The sequence below is a fragment of the Anser anser genome, assembly GCF_964211835.1.
Source record: "Anser anser genome assembly, chromosome: 15".
NCBI lineage: Eukaryota > Metazoa > Chordata > Aves > Anseriformes > Anatidae > Anser > Anser anser.
This window is the reverse complement of record NC_139736.1, coordinates 16,961,999-16,984,614: the sequence shown is the minus strand read 5'-3', so window position 1 is coordinate 16,984,614 and position 22,616 is coordinate 16,961,999. Positions and strand designations below refer to the sequence as shown.

Genomic DNA, 22,616 nt, shown 5'->3' with positions numbered 1-22,616 from the left:
TTGATTAGATTATTTGAACAGACAGTTTAATAGCATTTTAGATTTGTCACCTTCTTGAACTAACAGTTTAATGTGAATAATTTCTTTAAGATTTTTGTATTAATTATACAATTTTGGATTTTCTTGGAAGATATCCTTGATAGACCTGCTGACATCCATGCTGATACGAAGAGCTTTTTGCAGTTGAGCAGAGAATCTTTGCCGTCCACAACAGTTTGTTAGAAATCTGTGGTCATCTGGGCCAGCTTTGCATGTGTTTTTTTCTCCAGCCCCCGTCCCCCTTCTGCCTCCCCTCATTCCTGGAGCTGTGAAGTTGTGTGGATTTTACTGAGGGAGCCCAGCGTGGATTGTCTCCATGCCATCTGTCACCACATTGTTCGTTTAAATCCTTGAGATATTTTCTTCTGCACTTTACTGGAGTAAGTAGAACTGTAGTGGCATCATTGGCTATTTATATTTGATTTACACTTAATGTCCTTCGGAGAAAAACCCTGTGTTTTCAACTGAGGTGTGTAAACTAGCTGCACAGTTGAGAAGAAATGGACGTGATTTAATTCTGTCATCGCAGAGCTTGATCTGTGCTGCACGTTCCACCTCTGACCGAGACCCCCCCTGCTTCTCAAGGCAGAGACCTCCCTGGGGGTCTCGTGGTAAAGCTGAGTGTCTCCCCAGAGACTCAAGGAAAAGGCTGTGTGCTTCTGCGTGAATGCACAGCAGCTAGCAATTTATTTTTAAAGTATTTACACTCAATGAAGCCATGCTAGGAGGTCCCTGTCTGCATCTTTCTCTATTGTAACGCTTCATATACTGGGTCACAGAAAGGCTGAGACTCGCAGGCTTTGTGTGAAAGCAGAACTGGAAATAAGGTTGGCTAGGAGGTGGAAAGTTGCAGAGAGCAATGAAATGGAAGTGTGTAGAAGAACAGCAATATAAAATCTGAACAACCAACAGAAAAACTATTTTCTTTCCTGACATGCAAACGCTGTGCCAAGTTGCAGATAGCAGCAGATAGTTCAGCAGCTGTAACCTGTATGTGGCATGCAGTTAACATCTTACCTCACCTTACCAACCCAGCCCGTTCTTTTCCCTGTACTTTCCTTACATGTGAAGGTTAAAGAAGCCTGAGTGTATGGAAGGAGAAGAAGGCCCCAGCCGTAGAAGTGATCTCTTAAGGAAGAGCACAGTTCCTCTGGAGAAAGTCCTACACCTCCTGGGGCTCCGGCATGAAGGGTCCATGGCTGCCTGGCGAGGTGGGCAGACAAGTGTTCCCACAGGGCTGCCTGATCAACTTGTGCCACTGATGTAAACCTCTTGAAAAAGCACCAGTTGGTGTTCCAAATTTGTGACTGAGGTTTGGTTTGTATACCGACTCCTTGAGCCTCACCTGCGGGTAGAACTCATTCGCAAACACATCCATCTAGAAAGCTGCAGTCAGAGCCGTTCCTACTTTCCTGACAGCAGCCACAGAGACTGAACTAAAACTGACCTAGGAAATCCAACAAGGTATCTGAGGTCCTAAACTGGTCCTAAACTTCTGGAGCACCAGCAGCAGTGAAACACTTGCATTTGCTTGTATGTTTACCAGATGGAGAGTGTTTAGCAAGATTAACCTGTGTTTGGATGGGGCAAATTCAAAGCAAAAGTACTGAGCTGTGGTTGTCCCCTTTTTTTGGGTCTGATTTACGTCACTTCTGACTGTAATGCACCAAGAAGCATATTGGAGGGATGTGTATGGAAATTGATTAAAACATAGTAATATTTTATCTACAGATCTGAAATGACTTTTCTTGAAAGTCATCTGTTGCTTCATATTTAGGCATGTGCTGGTTTGAGAAAGCTATGGTTTTTGTTTGTTTGTTTGTTTTTGTATAGATGTACGTTCTCCTCCCTACTTTCTTCCAGATCCCATTGCTGAAGGTGGAGAGAAAGGGTGAGAGAATAAAGGCCATCTTCATGCTTTAATATTTTTTGTGGAACTACATTGATTTACCTACTCCTGAGGATGGAGTCTACAAGTTGTAGTGGTATGGTGTGTTGGATTGGCTGAAGGTAATGTATTTTCCTAGAAGGACCGTGCACGTCCATCTTTAAGTAGCCTGAATGAAGTAGGTTTTTCAGACCTAATTAGGAAAGGGAAAGTCAGCAAGGAGACCGTAGACCTTTCAGCTATATCATTATGTATACCTTAACGTTGGGCTTTGAGTGAGCTCTGCTGGGGAGCTCCTTCATTGCCAGATGACCCATCAGTCAGTTTGGAGTCTTCTGCCTCCATCATAATTCTGAGAAAGTAATTTCATTTTGCCAGTAGGCTGGGCTGTTCCGCTGTCACAGGCAGCCCACGGCTGCACCAAAAAGGAAAACAAGACAAGGCCAAACGCTGCTGCTGGGTTCATTCCTCAGCCCCTGCTGGCTGCACACAGCTACCTGGAACCTGTCTTTTGTGCATCTCGGAGCAGGTCACTTCCATAGATGTTTCATTCAAGGCATTGCTGGGTGGGAAGATGCTCATCTTTTGTTTTAGTTTTCTTTTCTTGGTGGTGTTTGTAATTTTGTCGATAAGAAGTTTGAAACATTTGTGTTTACCAGTTTGTCTCTCCATGTGACTAGACTTGCAATAGGATTGCTTTGTTTTCACTACATTGATTTTGTGTCCAGTGGAAATGCATTGCGTATGTAAAGACAATATGAAAGAGGAAAGAGCAAGGATTTTATAGCCACCTTCCAGCTCAACACAATTTACAATACAATTAGGAACGACAGTTATAATTGGATGAACAGAAAATAGAATTAAGGTAATCTGTTCCAAACGCACAACATTCCTGTAATGAGTTGCTTTTAGGAGTTACAGAAACATATAATTACCAGACAAATTGCATGTTATTTTTTTATGTGTGTGAGAGGCTAATTAAGAGTTCTGGGTAAACTGTGTTGGCAGAAGCATCAGAGTTATGTGAAGTACCTAACTGGGACGAGATAAGGTTTGTAAATTCATCATATGAAAACAGATGCAAAGACTATGGAAACTGCCTCTATTCTACTCAAGTTTTGTTAGGATCGTCTGTTTTGTTTTATATAGTCACACTACTTTTGTAGTAAATAAGCTAACCCTGCCCTCTTTGTTTTATTTTGGTCCATTTGCTGTCCTTTCACCTCTCCTCTCTTGATCTGCATTTCAGCTGTTACCTGCCAAAAGGCTGAAACTTGGTGTTGTGCAGTCTGGTTTCTGGCAAAAGCTGTGGATGACTCCCCTGCTTCCGATGCAAAATGTAAAGCTCTGTCACCTAACTATGTGATAACAAATTGAACTGGTACTGAAGCTGTAAAAGAAACACTTGTTTCCTTTGCTTGCTCTTAGATTGAGTTTTTCATATCCAGTCTATTTCATATGCAAATCTCTTTCTCCAGACACTGGTTTCCTCCAAACACTCCCATTATTATTATTTTTTTTTCTGCCTTCCTCTTCCTCCCATCTGTTTGCTTTTCCTCCTTTATGCTTGGCCATCACCCTAGTGTTTAGAGTTAGTTTTATTTATTTCTTTGTTGCGTTAGTTCGCTTCTGGTAGAGACAAGGGTGGCTCAGAAAGAATACACCTCTCTCTCCACCTAAATTGTGTGTCCCTTGATGTTAGGAGGAGCAGCACTCTTTCTGTCGATATAGAGAAAAGATGTTAGTTGTGTTAAAATAAGATGCATTGGAGGAAATAAGAATTTTCTGGAATCCCAAGAAGACAGACAGAACTGTTATGACTTTAAGCCAAGCCTGTTTTTATTTAAGAATAGCAAATAGAGGAAGGATGAGAAACTAGATTGGGTGAGTCAGGGTAATGGAGGCGGAGAGCTGAGGTGAAACAGCGCCAGAAATTACTGATGAAAGAGGTCTATTTGTGCAGAAAGAATATGAGAAAACCAAAAGGATTCAAAACTCCAGTTTCCACCTTGTTATGTCTTCAGGATTCCTTGCCTTGGGATTTTGGATAATTCTGCTGCTCTGCTGAGTACTTTCTGCTATTGTTAAGCAGCTTTGCATACACATATAGGGCAACTTTTCTAAAAGGGCATTTCCCAGCTCACAGAAGGGAGTTTGGGCTGTAGTATCTCAAAGTTGATGTATCATCGAGTCTGCATGCCTGTCTTCTAAGGACATTTTCTATTTCCCTACTTTTTTTTTAATCTTCTTTTTAAACTTCCTGGGACAAGGTCAGTATAGAGGCTTTCAAACTATACAGTCTCTCCCCCCCCCCCCCCCCCCCCCCCCCCCTTTTTCTTAGTGCCATGCAGTTGGCTGGCTAGTGTGTCCAGCACTGGTGCACTTTTAGACAAAAATCAATTTCTGTAGAAAATTGAAATATTTTTGGAATAATTCTCTGCTTTGTGGCAACAGATGTACTTTTTCCCATGTATGTTTGTTGTGTTCAGGTGCTTTAGGGGGGTTCCTGCTACCTCAGATTTTAGGAACTGGTATTTGAAAATATATTGATGATTCCCTTCTTTTATAACTGATGAAGTTAATCAGAATTTCAGATCTCCCGTTAGGGGCTTCAGAATACCTGGGAGCAGGGCAGACTGTCAGGTAAAATATATGGAAATAAATTGCTTTCCACGGTGTTAGGTGGCTTGCTGATTATGCAGTTTCCTCTATAATGGTATTTGTGAAGGTGCTTTGTGCTTTGCTGTTGCTTTAAATATTGAGACTTACGGTTACTGGCATTTATAACTTAAATTGCAGCTATGTGCACAGAACAGCGTTATGGATCATTCGCTACATAAATGCTGATGTTGTCTAAACAACTGGCTGTATGAGGTTGAAAACAAGCAACATCTGAGAACAGAGCATTGGAAAGTGTCAAATTAAGATAATTTTGGCTCATGCCACTTGCAGAAAGAAAAATACATGTCTGTATGATTTCTTTTCCTCACATTGGCTAAAGTAAACAAATGATCCTCATTGCATTTTCCAGATATGCTCATTCTGTCTTTCTCCAAAAAAAAAGAAAAAAGTAAGTTATCATGTTTTTCTTTTCCCAACCTTTTCCACATCAGGACACAGGCTTCTGGCTACAATCTCTTTCACTTTCCTGTTGCTTTTCTATCACCATTTTGTAGCATAAAAATTACTGGAATTTTTCCAATGGTCAGTGAGTAGGTGATAAGACACTAGGAATGGTGTAAATGACTTGGGGCAGGTGTAAATAGTAAATAATCTTCATGTTTAAAATATCCTGAACAGTTGTTCAATAGCTTCTCACTATATACAATATTTTCAGGTTCCTAGTTTGTCATGAAAATGCATCCATATGATGCATCTCTAAATTAAAATCTAAGTGAACTTGTGGATAGCGTATACAGGAGTCAGCTGTCAACTGCTGCATGTGTGCCTTTAATGGTCTTTGAAAGCCTTACCAGCCTTATTTGTGTGCTTGCATGAGTTATTTGCTTTCTGTGTAAGTGTGGCCTGTTCCCTGTTTCCTTGTATGTGGTGACTGCTGGCTTGAGAAGAGCTGTTCTGTGTTTCAGCCTGGTCACAGTAAGGGGCTGAGATGTTAAACTACTGAACAGTGAGTTATTTCATCCAATAATAAAATGTAATGGTCCAGCTCAGTAATCCCTAGTCCCATGTAAGTCCTATTGCTTTGTTAATCTGCAATGGACACCTCAGTTGGACACTCCCTGAAAGCAGCGGAAAACAACAACAAAAAACAAACAAAACCCACAACTTTGCTCATTTCCTAACCTTACTGCTTTTTTTTTTTCTTTCACCGTGTCCAATAAGATATAGTCATGTGAAATCTTATTTTTTAACAACTCATGATGAAAATAGTTCTTCAGGTCAGCAGTGGTATTTCCAAATGTCCAGGGGATAATTCTACCAGAAAGAGGGAGGAGCATCCACGCTTACAGCATCCAGGTCATGCGTGAGGCCCACAAGGAGAGCAAAGTCCTGCTCGTGGTCTCCCTGCTGCAGCGTGGTTGACCTGATTGTCAAGTAAAGGAGCAAGTGCAAAGCAAGCAAATACTTAAAATATCCTTTAATGCCTACTTAAATGCTTCTCCTGAAGATCTGAATGCTACAAGGTAAACAGAAGATGGAGGGTTTTTTTCCTCTCTTAGAAGGTGCTCAGTACGTTCCTTATATAAAAGACATAAAGATGCAGACATAGCCTCTTACTATATGGGGTTGAAACTCCTAGCAACACATTAAACTTGAGGCATATTCTGCTTTAAAGATCAGTCTCTGGTTAAAAGAATGATTTAGTGTTAGAAGCTGCTAATGCTACTTTGGGTGCTCTTTTCCAAATGACTGACTTTACTGCTGCTTAAATGTTTTTTTGGCATCCTACCTGGTTTTGCTTAAGTTAAACCTGATGTTCTATTTAAGCTTCATTTTGAATATGAAGTTTTTTATCTTCCTTGGGTCACTTTAAGGTTTCATTTGCATGTTTGACCCAGTTAAAAATTCTGTGTTATTAATAAAACAGCTTTTCTGATTCAGCTCAGATGGTGGTATGTTTTCCTTCTTAACAAGCTTTCTAGAGTTGTGTATATAAAAAAAAATGTTCTCCCTCCCTTAGCTTCTTTTGAAATCAAGTATGTACAATAAGTCTGACTCCCTGTTGAGCTGGTTTAATCATTTGTTTTTCCATCTGCAGAGAGCCAGTTCGCAAAGTAACTTCAAAGAGCCCTGCCTGAGTAAAAGCTTCCAGCTTTGGAGCAGCAGCGATTACAGAAATGTGCTTATGCAATAGTTTGAAACCTCTGGCTATCTTGGCGTGGAGGTGAAATCTGAGTATTTGACTCTATTATTCTGTTACTAGAAAACTTAGAGGTTCATAACTGAAAAATTTGCTGCCGGTTTGCTTTTGCCTGCCGTGGTACCTGTCCGCAGCGTGATGTTACACAGGTGCACAGACGTGGCATCTGAGGGCACAAGAATTTCTGGGTCTGGAAGTGACAGACACCTTGTCAACAAAGCAACCACAAACTTCAGGCTTGGCATAAGTTGCCAATAAAATATTTGCAGCAGCAAATTCAGAACGTGTTATATTTTAGGCTTAATCCAGCCTGACCTGTGCAGGCTTTAATTGAAGAAACTTGAAGTGGAATTGCTCCTGGGAGAGTGGTATCTTTCCTCCTTCACTTTTACCATTTTCTATGCTGAGACTTATAATATGCTAAAAATAAAAACAATGCCTCAACCACTACAGATAAATATAAGTATTTTATATCTAATATATATGTCATGTTTTTGAGTACAGTAACAAATATAAAGCTTTTCAAATTGTCATCAGCATGGCTGTGAGAATCTGATTCATAAAGTTTCAGTGTAAGTACGTCTTTATTTCTGTGGTCTTTCTCACTAAATACTGTGCCTTACTCATGGCGCTCCAGTCCAGCAGCTGTCCTCATTGGTTTGGAGAGATGCTTGATTTTTATTTTATTTTTTTTTGACAAAACTCCTAGCTGAAAGTCAGCATGTGGGAGATTTGCCCCAAATTAACTTCCTGCTATGAGTTCGGTCTCACTATAATGACTTTTCTGGATAATAATATCAGTAGAAATGTACTACTTCGATTTTAACTGAAGCTATTTCAAACTGTGGACAAGATCTTAATTTTTGACTTAATCAAATCCTTACCACAAGGAAATCTAATTCTGGCATACTATTTCAGTCACACAGACTTTCATTTCTGACTAAGGATTGGAAGGATTAACCCAGATTTTAGCAGCTCTCTCCATGACCGGGTGGATAGGATTAAAATCTACGTGCTGCTCATTGTGGATGTTTATTTCAGTTTTTAAGCATTTCAGTTAGGTTTGTTGACTGTGACTGGGAATTATGGAAGTTTTCTGAGAGTGAGAGCACAGCTGAAGGACGGCATGTTGAATTTGCTGGATGTCATTGTAATTCAATTAAAAAAGCATGCTTTGCCTGCTTACAGGAATGCAATGTACAGTTTATTATATTCCAGATTTTAAAGTTTGCAGTATATTTATCAGCTTGAAGACATGGTAAAGATACATACTTTAGAAAAATTTAGAGAGGTAAAACAAGAACGGGATTAGGTTTTATCGGACCAATTGTAACATCTTGCTGAAGCACTGGTTGTATCAATGAACACTTCTGTGCTGATGAGGGCCAGCAGCTGGCAGGGTGTTCCTGCATTTATTTATTTATTTATTTTGGTAATGTTGCTGTTAGAGATGATTTTACTTTCCTGTGCAGGAAATAGTGAAACTTCTGGAATATTGTCTGCAATTAGTCTCCCACACTCCGAAAAGCCCTGGCTGGTACTGTAGTGGGTTCACAAATGGATTACATAAGTGACTGGGGTATGGAAAGTCTCACTTGCAGGTGAGTTGGTTTTGTTTTATCTGGTAAAAAGGAGCCTGAGAAGGGACTGTGATAGCTAGAGGCAGGATGAAGAAAAGATGTTTAAACAACATAAAATAAGACAGGGGGACTGAAACTAAGGCGAGAGTGACTTAGATAGGAAATTGAAAGTAGTAAATAGTATTTAGAAGGGAAATTAAGAAGCTCAGGGTATGGTAACAAGCCAGCTAGTGTTATGATCAAAACTGATAAATGAATGAAGAGGAAAGAGGACTTGTGGTGTGAAGCTCTTTCCAACCTGATGTTTTTATTCACTTTTATGAAATGCTGGTTATAACTATACAATGCCATAATAGGATTCTTTCCAAATCTAGCCAGGCGTATATAAATGCCACATTTAGTGAAGATGAAGTGTGTTGAGTAGAATCTTAATGTGCAACTGGTGCTAAAATTAATGACTGTGCTGATCAACTTTGGAGAAGAGAGATGGGTCTTGGGATCCTGGTAGGAATACAGAAGACTGTGTTGCAAGAATTTGTAAAGTTTTAGCTCATGAAAAAGGATATAGTTTTTATTTCCTGGGGAAATGTTAATTTTCCTTTTTTTTTTTTTTTGAAGTAGAAGAATTTATGGCTATTCTGTGGGCATTTCTGCCTTTTTGTATTTCATTCTTTCCTTGTGCCTCGGGCTGGCAGCAGAATTCTCAAGAGCAATGTGATGAAGACATACACTCAACTGGAAAAAAAAAAAAGAGCTGTTTGCTGCATGTCATCCGCTTTTGTTAGGGAAAAGGAGAACCTGTTAACAGCCATGGAGCCGCATGGTTAGAAGGCCACAGTACTCACAGAGGTGAAAACCTTGTGAGCTCTGTGGTTTAATCTCATCGCAATCTGCAGGTGATGTTGGCTGCGTGTCAGTCAGAAACGCACAGCTAGGGTTGCCCCGGGGTTTACGTTGCATAGCTCTGTGGGCAGTGTGGGATGCGGTTGCAGCTGGACACGCAGAATGCTATGGTTTTTAGTGGCTGTGCTGGGAATTCATTGCTTTTCTGTGGATTGAAGACAGAAGTGGGAAAGCATGAAAAAGATATGATGATTTACTGCCAATGGGCATATAGTTATATAAAAACCAGGTCGTTGTGTTTTCTTCCTGTAGCAGAGTGGTTTTGTTTTGCTTTGGAGAACCAAACCAGTAGCACCCTGCTTGCGTGAATATCTTCTGCAAGCTGTTTTTAGTCTTGTTGTGTTTGGTTTCTGTGCTCCATAAGCATGTAAAAGCTATCAAAAGCTGCCCATGTTTTTTCATGTTCTTGCAGATCATCAGGCTCAACAAGTTCCTACTCCTATCTAACTGCTTCTGCCTAGTACCAGTTACTGTGATCATTTCTTCCAAAGGTCCAATGCCACAATCTCCAAGTACCAAAGAGGAAATTCAAATAAAGGCTCTAATAAATATTTTCAGGTTCAAGTTGAGCCAGTATTTCTGTCTCTGTAAATAATCAGGAGTTCTAGACCACGCAATCTTCCTTTGAAACTGAGAACTGACTTGTTGAAACTGCTGACTCATTCAAAGGTTTGATTTATAGAAGAAAATCCCATTATTTTTTGCTCGTGCTCCAAAGAAAAAGTTTTTAGCGAGTGCCATGACAGAAAGGCCAAACTTAATGTGCCATGAGCTCATATGCACGTAGTGAATAGAGAGGTAATGATAGTATGACTGTTGTAAGTAACCATGTCAAGGAAGTAGAAACTGCTGTGTAAGGACATTGATTTTTTTTTTATTTTATTTTTTTTGTGGTGAGGTAGAAAAGCTGATGGAACAGTGTTTGTGAAGAGATGTAGAAGAAATGGCTTTCTTCAGATGTGGGAAAGGATATACTTTTTTTTTAAGGGTAGATATGTGTACAAATAATAATTTTAGTTTTGGACATTTATGTATTTTTTCTTCGCATTTCAGGGTCCTGGTCCCAGTCACTTGTCTGGCCGGGCTTTCTAAGTGTTAACTTCACTCCTGAGGTTGTACCTGGAGCAAACGAATTCCCTCCAGGTGGAAACCTGAGCATGAAACATGAAATGAAGGACAGGTTGCTCCAGGGTGTGCTCCTTGTGCCTGGTGCGTGTGTAGCTCTGCTCGCTGGACCTGGAGGCCAGCACTCGCGCTATGGCACTGGAGCAGCAGGGCTGCAGGTGTCCCTGCATCTATCTGGGGCCGACTTAAAGTGTGAGAGAGTTTCAAAGACTCAGTGAGAGAGGTGTTGCCAATACAGTTTTAAACTTTGAAGGTCTCTCGTGGCTCGTTCCCCTGGGCTGCTGTGTTTTTGCTCGCAGCTGTCCTGAGGAACTGCTGTTTCAGGTGTCTGCTCACAGAGCTTGCCTGCTTGTTGGCTGTGAAGGGCTCCTCAGAGGCAGCATACTTCACCTCTGGTCTTGTTGAGCGACTGCAGATGAGCATTACTATCACCGAGAGTTTGATTTTGTAATTGAATAGACCTTAAATAAGGCTAGAGAAGGTAACGCGTTGCAGAACCCATAAATTCTGTGCAGATTCAAGCAGGGTGAGAATGTATTCTCTGTACTCGAGAGGCTCTGCTCCAAATGCAGGACACGATACACATATACAGCAGAACATTAGCAAGGGAAGACTATAAAGACATTAGTTATGCTGCATTATTTGTATGCTATTCTGTGCAGTGGTGCTTAAAGAACTGAAACGATGTCCTTGCAGGAATGGAATATTCTTCCTAAATACTTCAATGAAATAGCCTAAATCCTTACTGATAATTTAGTGTGGTTGGAAAGCAAGGTTAAAGTGATGTGCTAATGAATGTTACATATGGTCTACAACACATGGGCAGAACTGTTTATAAATAAGTTTTTGCTCTAGAAATGACTGAACAGCAAATTGGATAAAATTCTGTTTCAAAGTGACCAAGCTTACTTCCTCCCTGAAGCAATTCAAGCTTCTTCCAGACTTCATTAATACTGGAATTATCATAATCTATTTGCCTCTTGCAGCTGTTTCATTTTCAGGGACCTGCAGAAGGCAATTATTTTGTGATAAAGTGCTTATTAAAGAGAATATGTGGCCATGCGGAAAGAAGAGGCCCATGCAGGTGTAAAAGTGTTTCAGAGGGTGTTTTAAGGCACTTGTAGATACTTACAAGTGAAAGAGAGAAAAATGACAATTCAAAGTAGCTTCTTAGTGGTTTTGTTGTTTGTGTGCTGGTCCTTGATTTCTTGCAGTAGGATTGAGGTAAGAGGAGTGGATTTGAAGGTGTAAAATACAGAATGCATCTGATTTTGGATAAGGAAATAGATGTGGGTTCTGTTGTATTCACATCATTAAATAAGGCAATATGAAGAGTTGGAAAAAATTAGTGAACAAAGTGAAAAAAATTATTAGAACAAGATTGTGTTGCTGGCACAGCCAGAACTCGTGGAAGTGCCTCCATGCATGCCAACGATGCCTGCTCCTCTGCACACCCAGGGCTAGCTTCCCTCGCTCCCTGAACGCAGGGCAGCTGGTATCTTATCACATGGGGCTTGCTTGTTATAACAGCTTCTGCTCCTCATCTGCTTCGTGAATCATGCCCACATGTGGTTTTCCTCATAAAAATAGCTCTGATGGTGTGGTAGTAATTATTTGTTTAATGTTACTGTTCCTCTGATTCTTATAAGCATGCCATTGGGAATGCATTCACCATTTTTTTTTCCCATTTCCTTTATCAATTGAGGTATAGGGTTTCTGATTTTGAGGCGATGCCTGTCTACTTTCAGCTTTATGTTTTTCATCTCAGGTCTTGTGCCTCGATTCCCCTCTTCCTCCCTCATGCTGCCACTGCCTTTTTGCTCAGGCTGACTGGTGCTGCAGATAGAGGGGGAGCTTTGGAAAGGTATTTTGAGTTGAAGTTGTCTTTTACATTCTCTTGCTCCTTTGCTGCATCTGATCCAATCTGACTGGCACACAGAAGCCTCCAGGGCCTCAGCTGAGTTGCCCATGGTCAGCCGCAGCTAAAAATGTGAGCTGGCCTCCTGCCTCAGTTTCATTGGGTATGGCTTTGAATGGTAGCTGTGCTTTGTGCGGTATTTTGGGTAGGAACCTGGCAGGACTCAGCACGTGCTCTTTGCAAAGTGAAGCTTGACATGCTGCCGAGAGAGCAAAGCAGTAAGAAACATTTAGCAAGTCAGCAAATTAATGGTCTTTTCTATCTTGTTCAGTGGCACTTTTGGGGGGAAAAAAAAAAAAAAGAACCCTGAGGTATTGTTAGTTTCTAATTTTAGTCAAAGTAAAAGGTTCACTCTAAATCACACCCTGATTTCCAGACTTGACTATTCCCAGGAAAAACATCTAAGTTGATAGGTCCCTAAGTACCTAAATAGACATCCAGGAAAATCTTTAATCCACAGAGGACTTAAGTGCAATACAGATGTTAGTGTATAAATGATTAATATGTTAGTTGCTCACATATAAACAACTGCTAAATGAGCTGCCCTCTGAGATGTTGTCTTCTACTGATGAATTTTCTTTTGTTTGTATTTAAGATGGGATTAATTAGCCCTGGTGATGATAAATTTGCTCGAAATGCAGTGCTGCTACTGAAGAGAGATTCCTGTGACCTAGGAGGAATTTGAAGGGCAGCAGCCATGGCTCCCTGTGGGTCAGCGTCCTTCACTCTCATAGGTGCCAAGAGCTCTGCAGCTCAGGCTGGCTGGCACCTTGTCCAAGTGATAGTAAGTCTGCTTTCTTAAACTTAATTTGTGGCTTGGAAATACCAGAAATTTTGATTATTTCAGACTTGGACTGTTGGACCATGCTGCAGTGTTAGCTTATTCCATGTACTTTTTTGCTCAGAGAGGATTTTTGTGCATTTGTAATAATCCAGGGTTAAAGCTGTAGACATTAGTGACCATGTAGATTTGGAAGAAGCAACTAGACAAAGCATTATGACAATGAAGCATAGGACCCTATTATTGACTTTGACAGAAAGGTGCTTTCTGCCAATTGTAAGAGTTTAGTCTTTCTGGGAAAAAAAAAAATCACTAACCCAAAATATTTTCCCAGTCTGGCACTGTTCTAACCTTACCTATCTAATCCAGGCTGATCCAGTGGGCACAATTCCTTATTGACCCCAACAGGTATATGGAAAGCTGTTTCTTTCCCCCTGGAATTTATACTATCTGCCATGCTGATTAATTCCTGCTGATCTGTTTCTCTTTGGTAACTGCCTTGTTGAAGTTTTGAGTGATGAAGTAAGCTGCCTGCTGCTGCTGCAAACAGAGCGCCAGGTAAATAAGCTGTGTCCTGGTTCCAGTTAGGACAGAGTTAATTTTCCTCCTAGTAGCTGGTAGGGTGCTATGTTTTGGATTAGGATGAGAAGAGCGCTGATAACATGCTGATGTTTTAATTGTTGCAGAGCAGTGCTTACACCAAGCCAAGGACTTTTCAGCTTCTCGCTCTGTCCTGCCAGCGGGCAGGCTGGGGGTGCAGCAGGAGCTGGGAGGGGACAGACCCAGGACAGCTGACCCAAACTGGCCAAAGGGGTATTCCATACCATCTGGCGTCATGCTAAACAATATATAGGGGTGGCTAGCTGGGGTGGGGGGGCCGGCTGCTCGGGGATAGGCTGGGCATCGGTCAGCGGGTGGTGAGCAATTGCATTGTGCATCACTTGTTTCGTACACATTATTATTAGTAATACTATTATCATTATTATTATTATTATTATTGATATTATTATTTTCCTGTCTTAATAAACTGTCTTTATCTCAACTCACAAGCTTTACTTTCCCGTTTCTCTCCCCCATCCCAGAGAGGGAAGGGGGAGGGTGAGCGAACGGCTGTGTGGTGTTTAGCTGCCGGCCAGGTTAAACCACAACAGCTGGAAACTCCAACTGAGAACAACTGCCCTAATAAGATACTGGGTATGAACATTAATTTTGCATTATCAAGTACTCCCGGTAGACACTTAATCCAATGGCTGTTCGTAGTTCTAGCTCTTGTCAAGTAACCTGACTTTCATGTCTGTGTAATCCATTATGGCAACAAACATCTATGAGGTAACGTATGAGTAATGAAATGCTTCCTTCTCTAACATCTGGTTGGGCCTTTCCTTGCGAACAACACAGTTTTTGGTTCCTGGCAAAGACAAAACAAACAAGAAACTGAACTGCTCTTTATTTCTCCATAGCTTAACTTGGCATTTACATGGTTGTGTGTGCATTGAGAAGAAAGCTAGAAAATGCACCCCCCCCCTTTTTTTTTTTTCCTACTGAGACACATCTCACCAGGGTAGATCAGTCTAGAGGTGTATGCTGAAAGATGTTGAAATGTTACACCATACTGAGGATGTAAGCCATTCAGCAAGTGTTAGGATGCTCTTCTGTGCAAGTACTCCTATACTGATGTGAGGCTGCATTAATCTACTGCAAGTGAAATTGGAGATACGCATGTCATATGTAAAAAGCAGAATAGCCCCTGGAGTCTTGAATGATGCTTTTCCATTTAAAGTATTTATTCCTCTCACATTGTTAAGAGTATTTATGTCTGTGTGAAAAGCTAGAAGTAAATCCATTTGCTGATCTTCAGGTATCACGATTCTTGCATAATATCAGTACTTTACTGAATTGTTTGGGGAAACTTCAGAACATCATGTGTGACCCTAGTTAGCCTTCATCAGAAAACTTTCCATATTAATACCATACCAACTCCAACAGTGTATACCACAACAATCAGTTTCTGCATTATATCATTGCATCTCTTTCTATTCTGTGCTTTCTGAGGAGGGCAAGCACAGCATGGGAGAATCCCTAGGGCAAAACACAGTCTGAGGAAGATCACTGTGCTTTGAACTCTGAAACAAAGCAAAAATCTTTAAAAGAAGCCTTAAAAACTGAAGTTGGGTGATGCAATGGTGGATGTGTACAAAATTAAAAAGAAGCACAGCTGCTTTTGTGGTGGCCATGTCTCTCGAGGGAGAGACCATTTGTGTGCAGTCTGTGACTACTGCTGGAGCATAGACAAAACGGAGGGGTTTTGTGATGTGGCAGTGTGCAAAGTCATGCAACAAACATGCCATTGAATGAAACGGTGTTAGGCCACAAATAGATATCTTGTTGCCTCTTTTTATCACCTATTTTATGCTTTTCCTCTAAACTTTCTAATCATAGTTAATGATAATTAATTGTAGTTCAGACTGCAAAGTCAAAAATGCTGGTATTGGTGAAACTATGGGGCAATATTTGGTTATGGAGGAACGATGGGTATGTGAAGTACTGTCACAGAGGGAGAGAACCACTGGCATTTTCATATGCATAAATGCGTTTTCTGCTTATCACATGGATAGGTTTTATAATTACTAGGATAATGTGTTTTATGTAGTTTGTGCTATGAAATCCATTTAACTTTGCTGCACAGGCTATGCAAATGCAAAATAAGCAGTACTTGTACCATTTTAAAGGTGTTTTCCTTGTTCTATGATTAAAAGGTGAAAATGGTCTGTATCTACATGAAAGACCACAAAACCATTATGTACTGAAGAAGTTTCTAAGCATAGATCTCAGCCGACCCTTGCACTTGTGTGCTGGGGCAGGTAATTCAGTGCTTTACCAAAGCTCATTCGTGTCCAGGATGCCACTGAAGTGGTAGTTCCAATTCACTGCCACTCTCTTGGAATTTGTACTCATCCTTTTCTTAAAAGAACGAGGAACACCACTCTGTTTAAAGATAACTGCTAATTCGCCTCCTTTAAGTTGGGAATAATGACAGGATCCCATCTTGGCATGCACTACTCTGCTGTTTTCAGGAAGGTCCAGATAAAAGCTGTTTCCCCCTTGCACATCAGGGGTGTAACAGAGGTCTCTTTCTGGCAGTATTTCAGTAAAACAGGTTAGTGAGGAGGAATCCCTCTTGGCAGGACTGTCAGTCAAGCCACAAGTAGAGAGAGAGAACCTCCTGCCCAGCCTTGGGAGCCCCTGGCCAGCAAGTTCCAAGCTTCTGCCAGCTAGCACAGGTGATGCATAACTCTTATCCCAATGGTTTTGGATTTATAGCCTATGTATTGACAAAAGAGTTTGAACGCTCTTTAAATTTAGACCCCATGCAGTCTTTAAGATAGGGCAGAACCTCCGGTATTTCGTGATTTGTGGTTTGTAACAAAGTATGTGTCAAGGGGAGGCAGCTGAGCTGTGGCTAAATCTTTGGGAGGACTTCCAGAATGACTTAAAAAAGGGAAGTTTTAGGGAGAGATCTAAAACAATTGCCTCTATCAGGCTTTGGGTTTGCATATGCATGATAACATGATGATTGATATGCTTTGTGTGAATTGAAGATAATAGAAGCACTTGGCATTTGTCATTTGCACATCCATAGTTTATTGTAGGGAACGGAACAAGTGTTAAAATGATAAATAAACAGATACTTGAATGCTTCCTTGAACACACGACTAGAAACTAAAACAACAGCCGGTGGTTATTTTGTTTCAGAGGCTTTATAGTAGAGTGCTCTTAGCAAAGTATTTCTTCTATGTAAACACAGCCAAATTTTCAGTCTTTAACTTTCATTTCTGGTGATTCAAATCGATGACATGTCAAAAGTGCACGTTACAGCTACATTAGTGGTGACAGCTCCTTCAGAGAGATTGCTTTATTTTAGCAAAGGAAACAGACAGGCGGTGTCTGCTTGGGACTTGCCTTGCAGGGTACAGCTGTGCACAAGCTGCTGCTTTGTACTTGCGGCGTGTGTCTTGGAGTCCAGTAACTTTCGCAGCTTTAATTATTTTAAATATGTAACAAAAAAGTGAGGATTATAACATTCTTAGTTCAACTTGTGAAATGTAATATGTGAGACCATCCTCCTCCTATTTTGTGCGTGGGAGTTAACTTTTCAGATGGGATGTATAGAAGAGGGCATGAAAATGTATGATGAGTGTTTCTCATTTTCATATTAGAGTGACTTTCCTTAACATTCTTCTTTTGCATTTCTTGTTGCAGCATTAGAAGCTTTTATTTCCCCTGCAGTATGGGAAGCCTCAGGGCTCTGCACTGCACTTGAGTGCGGCCGAGGTGCCGCAAAGTGGTGAAAATTCAGATCTTACTTCCTCATGGATAGATTCTGCCTTCCTCTCTGACTCCAGTATTTTGTTAGCTGTTGATCTGGGTTGTGCCGTACCTCCTCCTATACCACACGGCTATACCTGGGGAGGATGTTTGTGCAAGTTCATTATCTCTGTATAGTCTCCTGCAATTGACTCTCACAATGTCAGGTTTTTACCCTCTTGGTCCCTCCTGCCAGGAGTTTGCAGTGACAGTACTCTCAGGTATAGATCTCCTGCAGCAACATCTCCAAAACTCAAGCTGATCTTCAAGACTATTTAATCAGGTAAAGCTTCAGAGTCCCACATTCAAAATATAACATGCAGTAACATTTACCCATGGCTTGTACAATATTTAGCAACACTCTTGAAGACAGATTTTGCTAAAAAACTTGTGTGTCCTTTAGACTAGTGGTAGAGATTACCAAGTGAGAGAGCTTTCAGCATGTTGCATTCAGATGTCTCACGTAGTGGTGAGTAGAGGGAAGACTTGAGAGTACAGGAGAAGTAAAACTATAGATTGTAGCTTATTTTCTGGCTTCTATTTTCTGTGAATTTCACTGTTTTTTGTTCATTTGTTTTTAATTTAAGAAGCCCATTTTTGGAGCATCTTGTCTTTGGTATATGGGACAGAATTTCTCTGGGCTCTGTCTTTCTGTTAAGATATATAAATGAAACTTGCTTTTTCTCATATGCAGCTACACTGAAGATAAGCCAAATTTGTTCTGTGGCAACTGTAATGTTTCACTTTTAATTTTAATGTAAATTATGAGCTCAGGTAAAGATTTTTTTTTTAGCCTAGTCTATTCTGTAGATTTGTCTAGCTACATTGTGCAGTAGCAAGCAGTTTTTTTTTTTTCCCTGCCGTTATCTGTCCTGTTTCCAAAATGTGGTTACATACAAGTATAAAGCAACCATGTTATCACACGCAGTCAAGGCTGCGTGAACAGAAGGAGAATTTATCTAAAGTACACCAATTCCTTTATGGGAATGTGCAAGGTTTTGGGCAGTGTATCAAGGTGTACCAAGGTTTGCATTCAGGGGACAGAGTGGATTTCTGAAAGAAAGTAATTTTCTGCATTTCCATTTGCATTTGTAATTTACTGCACTCAACCTGCTCGCACATAGGAATTATGTGTAGCTAAAATTTGTGTTAGAGAAGCTGTGTGCCACTGAAAGGGTAAGTGGTTTCTTGGATTGAACATGGATTGAACCTCTTCCGACATGCGGGATCCAATCTGAAGCAAAATTACGCGTTGCTGATTTCTCTTAAGCACTGAAGAGCTCTGACCATTGCCACCATCTTTTTTACCTCACATTTATGAAAAAAGCTGAAGTTGCTAAATTCACCATTTGTTTAAAAATTTGCTTGAAATCATTTGGCCTGATTGTAAAAAATAAATTTAATTGGATCTAATGAGCTTTGTATTTATAATGCTTTAGTTCAGAGGAAATAGTTGTGATTTTTTTTTTTTTAAACAGATTTAACTTAGATCCTGTACACTTACGCAATTGAAATGGAAACTGAGGCTGTGGAAAGCTAATATTAAGAAAGATGAAATATTACAGATAATTTTTTAGGTTTATTTTTAAATTGGAATGTTTAAGTTGAAAATGAATGTTAAAAATAGACGCAACTTTACACTTCACGTCAGAATTTCATGCTTTGCCTCATATAAACTATTTTGGTTTGAATAAATCCCATTTATTTGAGGTTCTTTGGTTTTTATTGTGCCATAATTATTTATGTTCATGCATAACTGCAGCACTGAGGAAATAAGTGAAACTGGAGGCTGCAGCAGTCAGCTGGGAGATGACTTAAGCTATGGGATAAGCATAATAGTTGGCTCTATTTGCTCAAATGATCAGTAGTGATTGGAAGTTACACTTTAGAAATGAGAATACACTTTCTAATGATCCCGCTGAGATGAGCAGTTTTGATTAACTGATCTTCTGAATATTCAGGCAGATATTACTATATCATTTTACATCTGCTTGATGTATTTAAGGATGGCTTCATTGGTATGATGCTAGCCATAAAACTTGCAGAAATTGAAATCTAGGACTTGGGTTCAATATTTTTTGGGGGAAAATGGACTTTTCATGCAGAAGAGTTCTCTAAGCACTGTGTTTTGAATACTTTTGTACACTGAAGGTGAACAAAAGGAATCCCCTGGTTTATTACAATGGATACCTATCTCACAGTTAATTCTGTGACACAAATTGCATGAGCGCTCACAGGCATTTGAAGATGCTGTCACAGGAATGTTGCATCCCTGTTTCCTGCTTCTAAAGATGATGACTTAGCAGCCATCATTTCTCTGCTGAAGCTTCAGTTGTTGCCTGTATGAGGCTTTCAGCTACAAACTTCAGGGACTGTAAGAACTGCTTGTCTCATGGAAAAAAATTAAGGTACTATCCATTAGGAACATCTGAATCAGTCTGTATGAAGTTGTTGCTACTGCAATAATAGCTGCTCTGTAGTCTTAGGATCCGCCGTATATTGTTTCTTGCACAGCTGATCTGGTGTGTGGGTCTTGTGCTTATGGGTGTAAGTAACAGAACAGCCGTCTCCGGGGGCACCTGGGCTGGCTGGTACTGGGCACAAACGATGGGAGTTTGAGTCAGGTGGACTGCTCCCACCATTGGAGTCCTACTATCCTAAAAGCATGTGCTCCTCTGACAGTGGAATTAAAAGGGAAACTTTTGTTGATCAGTGCCTGTACCAACTGTGTGTGTCTCCTGGTTCTTCCTAAAACTGGGTGATTCATAACTTCCTCAGATCTGTGCCCACGGGGTTAGGAATTCTCTTGTGTGGGAGTGTGCAGAGTAACCTTGGGAGAAATGACAGGTTTCCCATTTCTGTCTGCTATGAGGACTGCAGTAAGAGAAATGAGTTGTGATTGTGACAGCACTTAAAACAGCTAGTTTTCTTTGCAAGCTATGGCCAGTGAAGTGCCCCTGTGTTATACAGAGCAGTCTGTGGGTTGTGAGATGACAACACGCTCCCTTGTAGCATTGGTTGTTCTAGGTCAGCATTGATGTGCATTGGCTTTCAGCATCCATGAATGTCAGTCTGCCACATCATTAATGTTAGGTTTTATTTGTGTGTTTTCTAGTCGAGTAAACTTAGAGCTTGTGGAGGTGCTATGGACTTCGAATGCCCAGGAGACAGAAGCTCAGCACATTAATCTTGTACCTTACTTACTGAAGTAAATCTTCCTTGTCAGAGTGTCATGAAACTGTATCAAATGTTTCTGCTCATAATTTATTTCTGAAGAATGTCCTTCTCTCTTGCCTGAGATCGTGAATGCAATTCCTGCAAACTATTACAGCATGCAGTTTGGCACAGAGTACACGCGGACATCCCGTTGATGGAGATGCTCAATACCATCATTACTGAATCATGCCCGAAGGTACGGTACAGGGCTGTTGGTGAGAAGGGGCTAATTAGCTGAGTAGGCTTCTGTGCTTGTTCACTTGCTGGGATGGTGCCAGCTGAGGTCATGAATCTAAACAAACCCAGAGGTCAGCTGTGTACATCCCCCGTAAATCACCAGTGCCATGAATCTAAGCAGGGCTCTCTCAGTAAGCCTGCCAAACTCAGGATGTACGCAGTTCTCCAGTGTTATTTCAGTAGTGTTTGTTTCCTACCACACGTGCTTGGCTGCACAATCCCTTCTTAAAGTTCTCTGGCAACCATGCAAGGAGCCTTTTACTTTGTGGAAGTGGCAGACAAGACAACCTGAAGAGAGCTGCAGGGATTTGGGATTGGGTTTCTTTTGCAAGCTGTATTGGTGTGAACTGACAGCCTGCCTGAGGGACAGGCCCACGTCCTCGGCTTTCCTCTGCCCTTGTTAGTGCAGAGCTCAGGTAGGGAATGCACTGTGGGAGCTGCAGTGAACCTACAGTGGATGCAAGGACTGGGACAGAGAGGAGAAAGCCCCAATGCAAGGCTTTTAGGATGGTTGCACGTGACCAGACAATGACGAGGATGAAGGAAGCTCCTCCTGGAGCTGAGATGTTTTTGGGGTGGGTGACAGGGGTGATGATTAAGGTTGCTGTGTATGAGGAGAGGAGAGACAGGCTGCATAGTGGAGTTAGATATATATATATGATGAAGAGAGTAGGATGGGTAAGGAGAGATTGAATGAAATTGCCTTTTTTTTTTTTTAAAAAAAAAGGCCCAGTGTGAAAAGTTAATGAACTTCTGCACTACTAAACAAATGCTTTTCTTCTCTTTCTCCTTCTGTCTTCATTCAGATCCATTGTAGCAAATGCCCCCAGCTGCACCAGTAGCTCTTCTCCTTGGTGCCCTTTTTCCTGTGAGAGGAGGGAGAGCAGCTTGCTGCTGCATGAGGAGAGAGTGTCTGTGAATAGCTAATAGTCATGTTCCATTCTGAAAATCAATACAGCTGGGAGATTTCAATCTCAGGCAGCATGCTTGTTTTCAGCTACAGCTCACATGAAACCTAAAATTTAAGTGCATATTTCCCACAGAAGCTCCCATCTGTCACCTTACAGTGAGTTTTCATATGTGTAAATAAGCTTAATTTGCTGTTGAGAGAACATAAACAATTACCTATAGTCTCTGTAGGTATCTACGGGGTTGCCTTCTGCATTAATGTGATGAAATGAAGACTGTCCAAGAATCAGTATTAACCTTCTAGAGTAACTTTCATGGTCAAGGATCAGCTTAGATTGAGCATTTCCCTTGGAAGTATATTTTTGTTTTTCATAGAAGGACAAAGGCGTAGGTTTGCTTGGTTTGAACGCAGCTTGTTAAAGTGGCTGAAGAAACTGAAAAGAAAAACTTTTCTATTTATTTTCTTGATACTTTAATGCTATACATAACTATCTGAAACTTCTAGAAGAGGAAGAATTGCAGCTTTATAGACAGCTATATCAAAAACAAGTTGTATCTTGTAAATTATTGTTGGTATTTCCTAAGTACCTCACTGAAAGCTTCATTGCCACCTGTTTTGTGGACCAGAAGGCAAAGAGAGCAAGTCTGTATCTGTTCCAATGAAGTGGATCCAATGAATCTATTCCAATGAAGCTTATGAAGTGGATCACTGGAGAGGTTTGGTTTTGATACTTAAATTAAGAGTGATGCTTTTAAGGACATCTTAGTAACTGTTGCCTTTGCTGACAGACTGGAACCCATGCAAACTCTTCTTGCTTGGCTGGGGCTGTAGT

General features: G+C 40.7%; 1 protein-coding gene across 13 annotated transcripts in view; it reads left to right on the top strand.

Annotated features, from left to right (window-relative positions):
• GRIN2A (glutamate ionotropic receptor NMDA type subunit 2A) overlaps positions 1-22,616 on the top strand; it is a 226,225-nt gene that overhangs the window by 43,807 nt on the left and 159,802 nt on the right. The window contains exons 2-3 of one of the 13 annotated variants that reach the window (XM_083799670.1): positions 270-419; positions 1,111-1,250. The exons of 8 other annotated variants lie outside the window; for them this stretch is intronic. In XM_083799670.1, the coding sequence (XP_083655796.1) occupies positions 1,224-1,250 (27 nt within the window). In that variant the 5' untranslated portion in view covers positions 270-419; positions 1,111-1,223. Of the gene's footprint in view, positions 1-269; positions 420-1,110; positions 1,251-3,242; positions 3,267-6,063; positions 6,073-8,371; positions 13,060-13,992; positions 20,834-22,616 lie in introns of those variants that run through there. 4 more of the 13 variants (XM_083799669.1, XM_083799675.1, XM_083799681.1 and 1 more) reach the window with 4 other exon arrangements.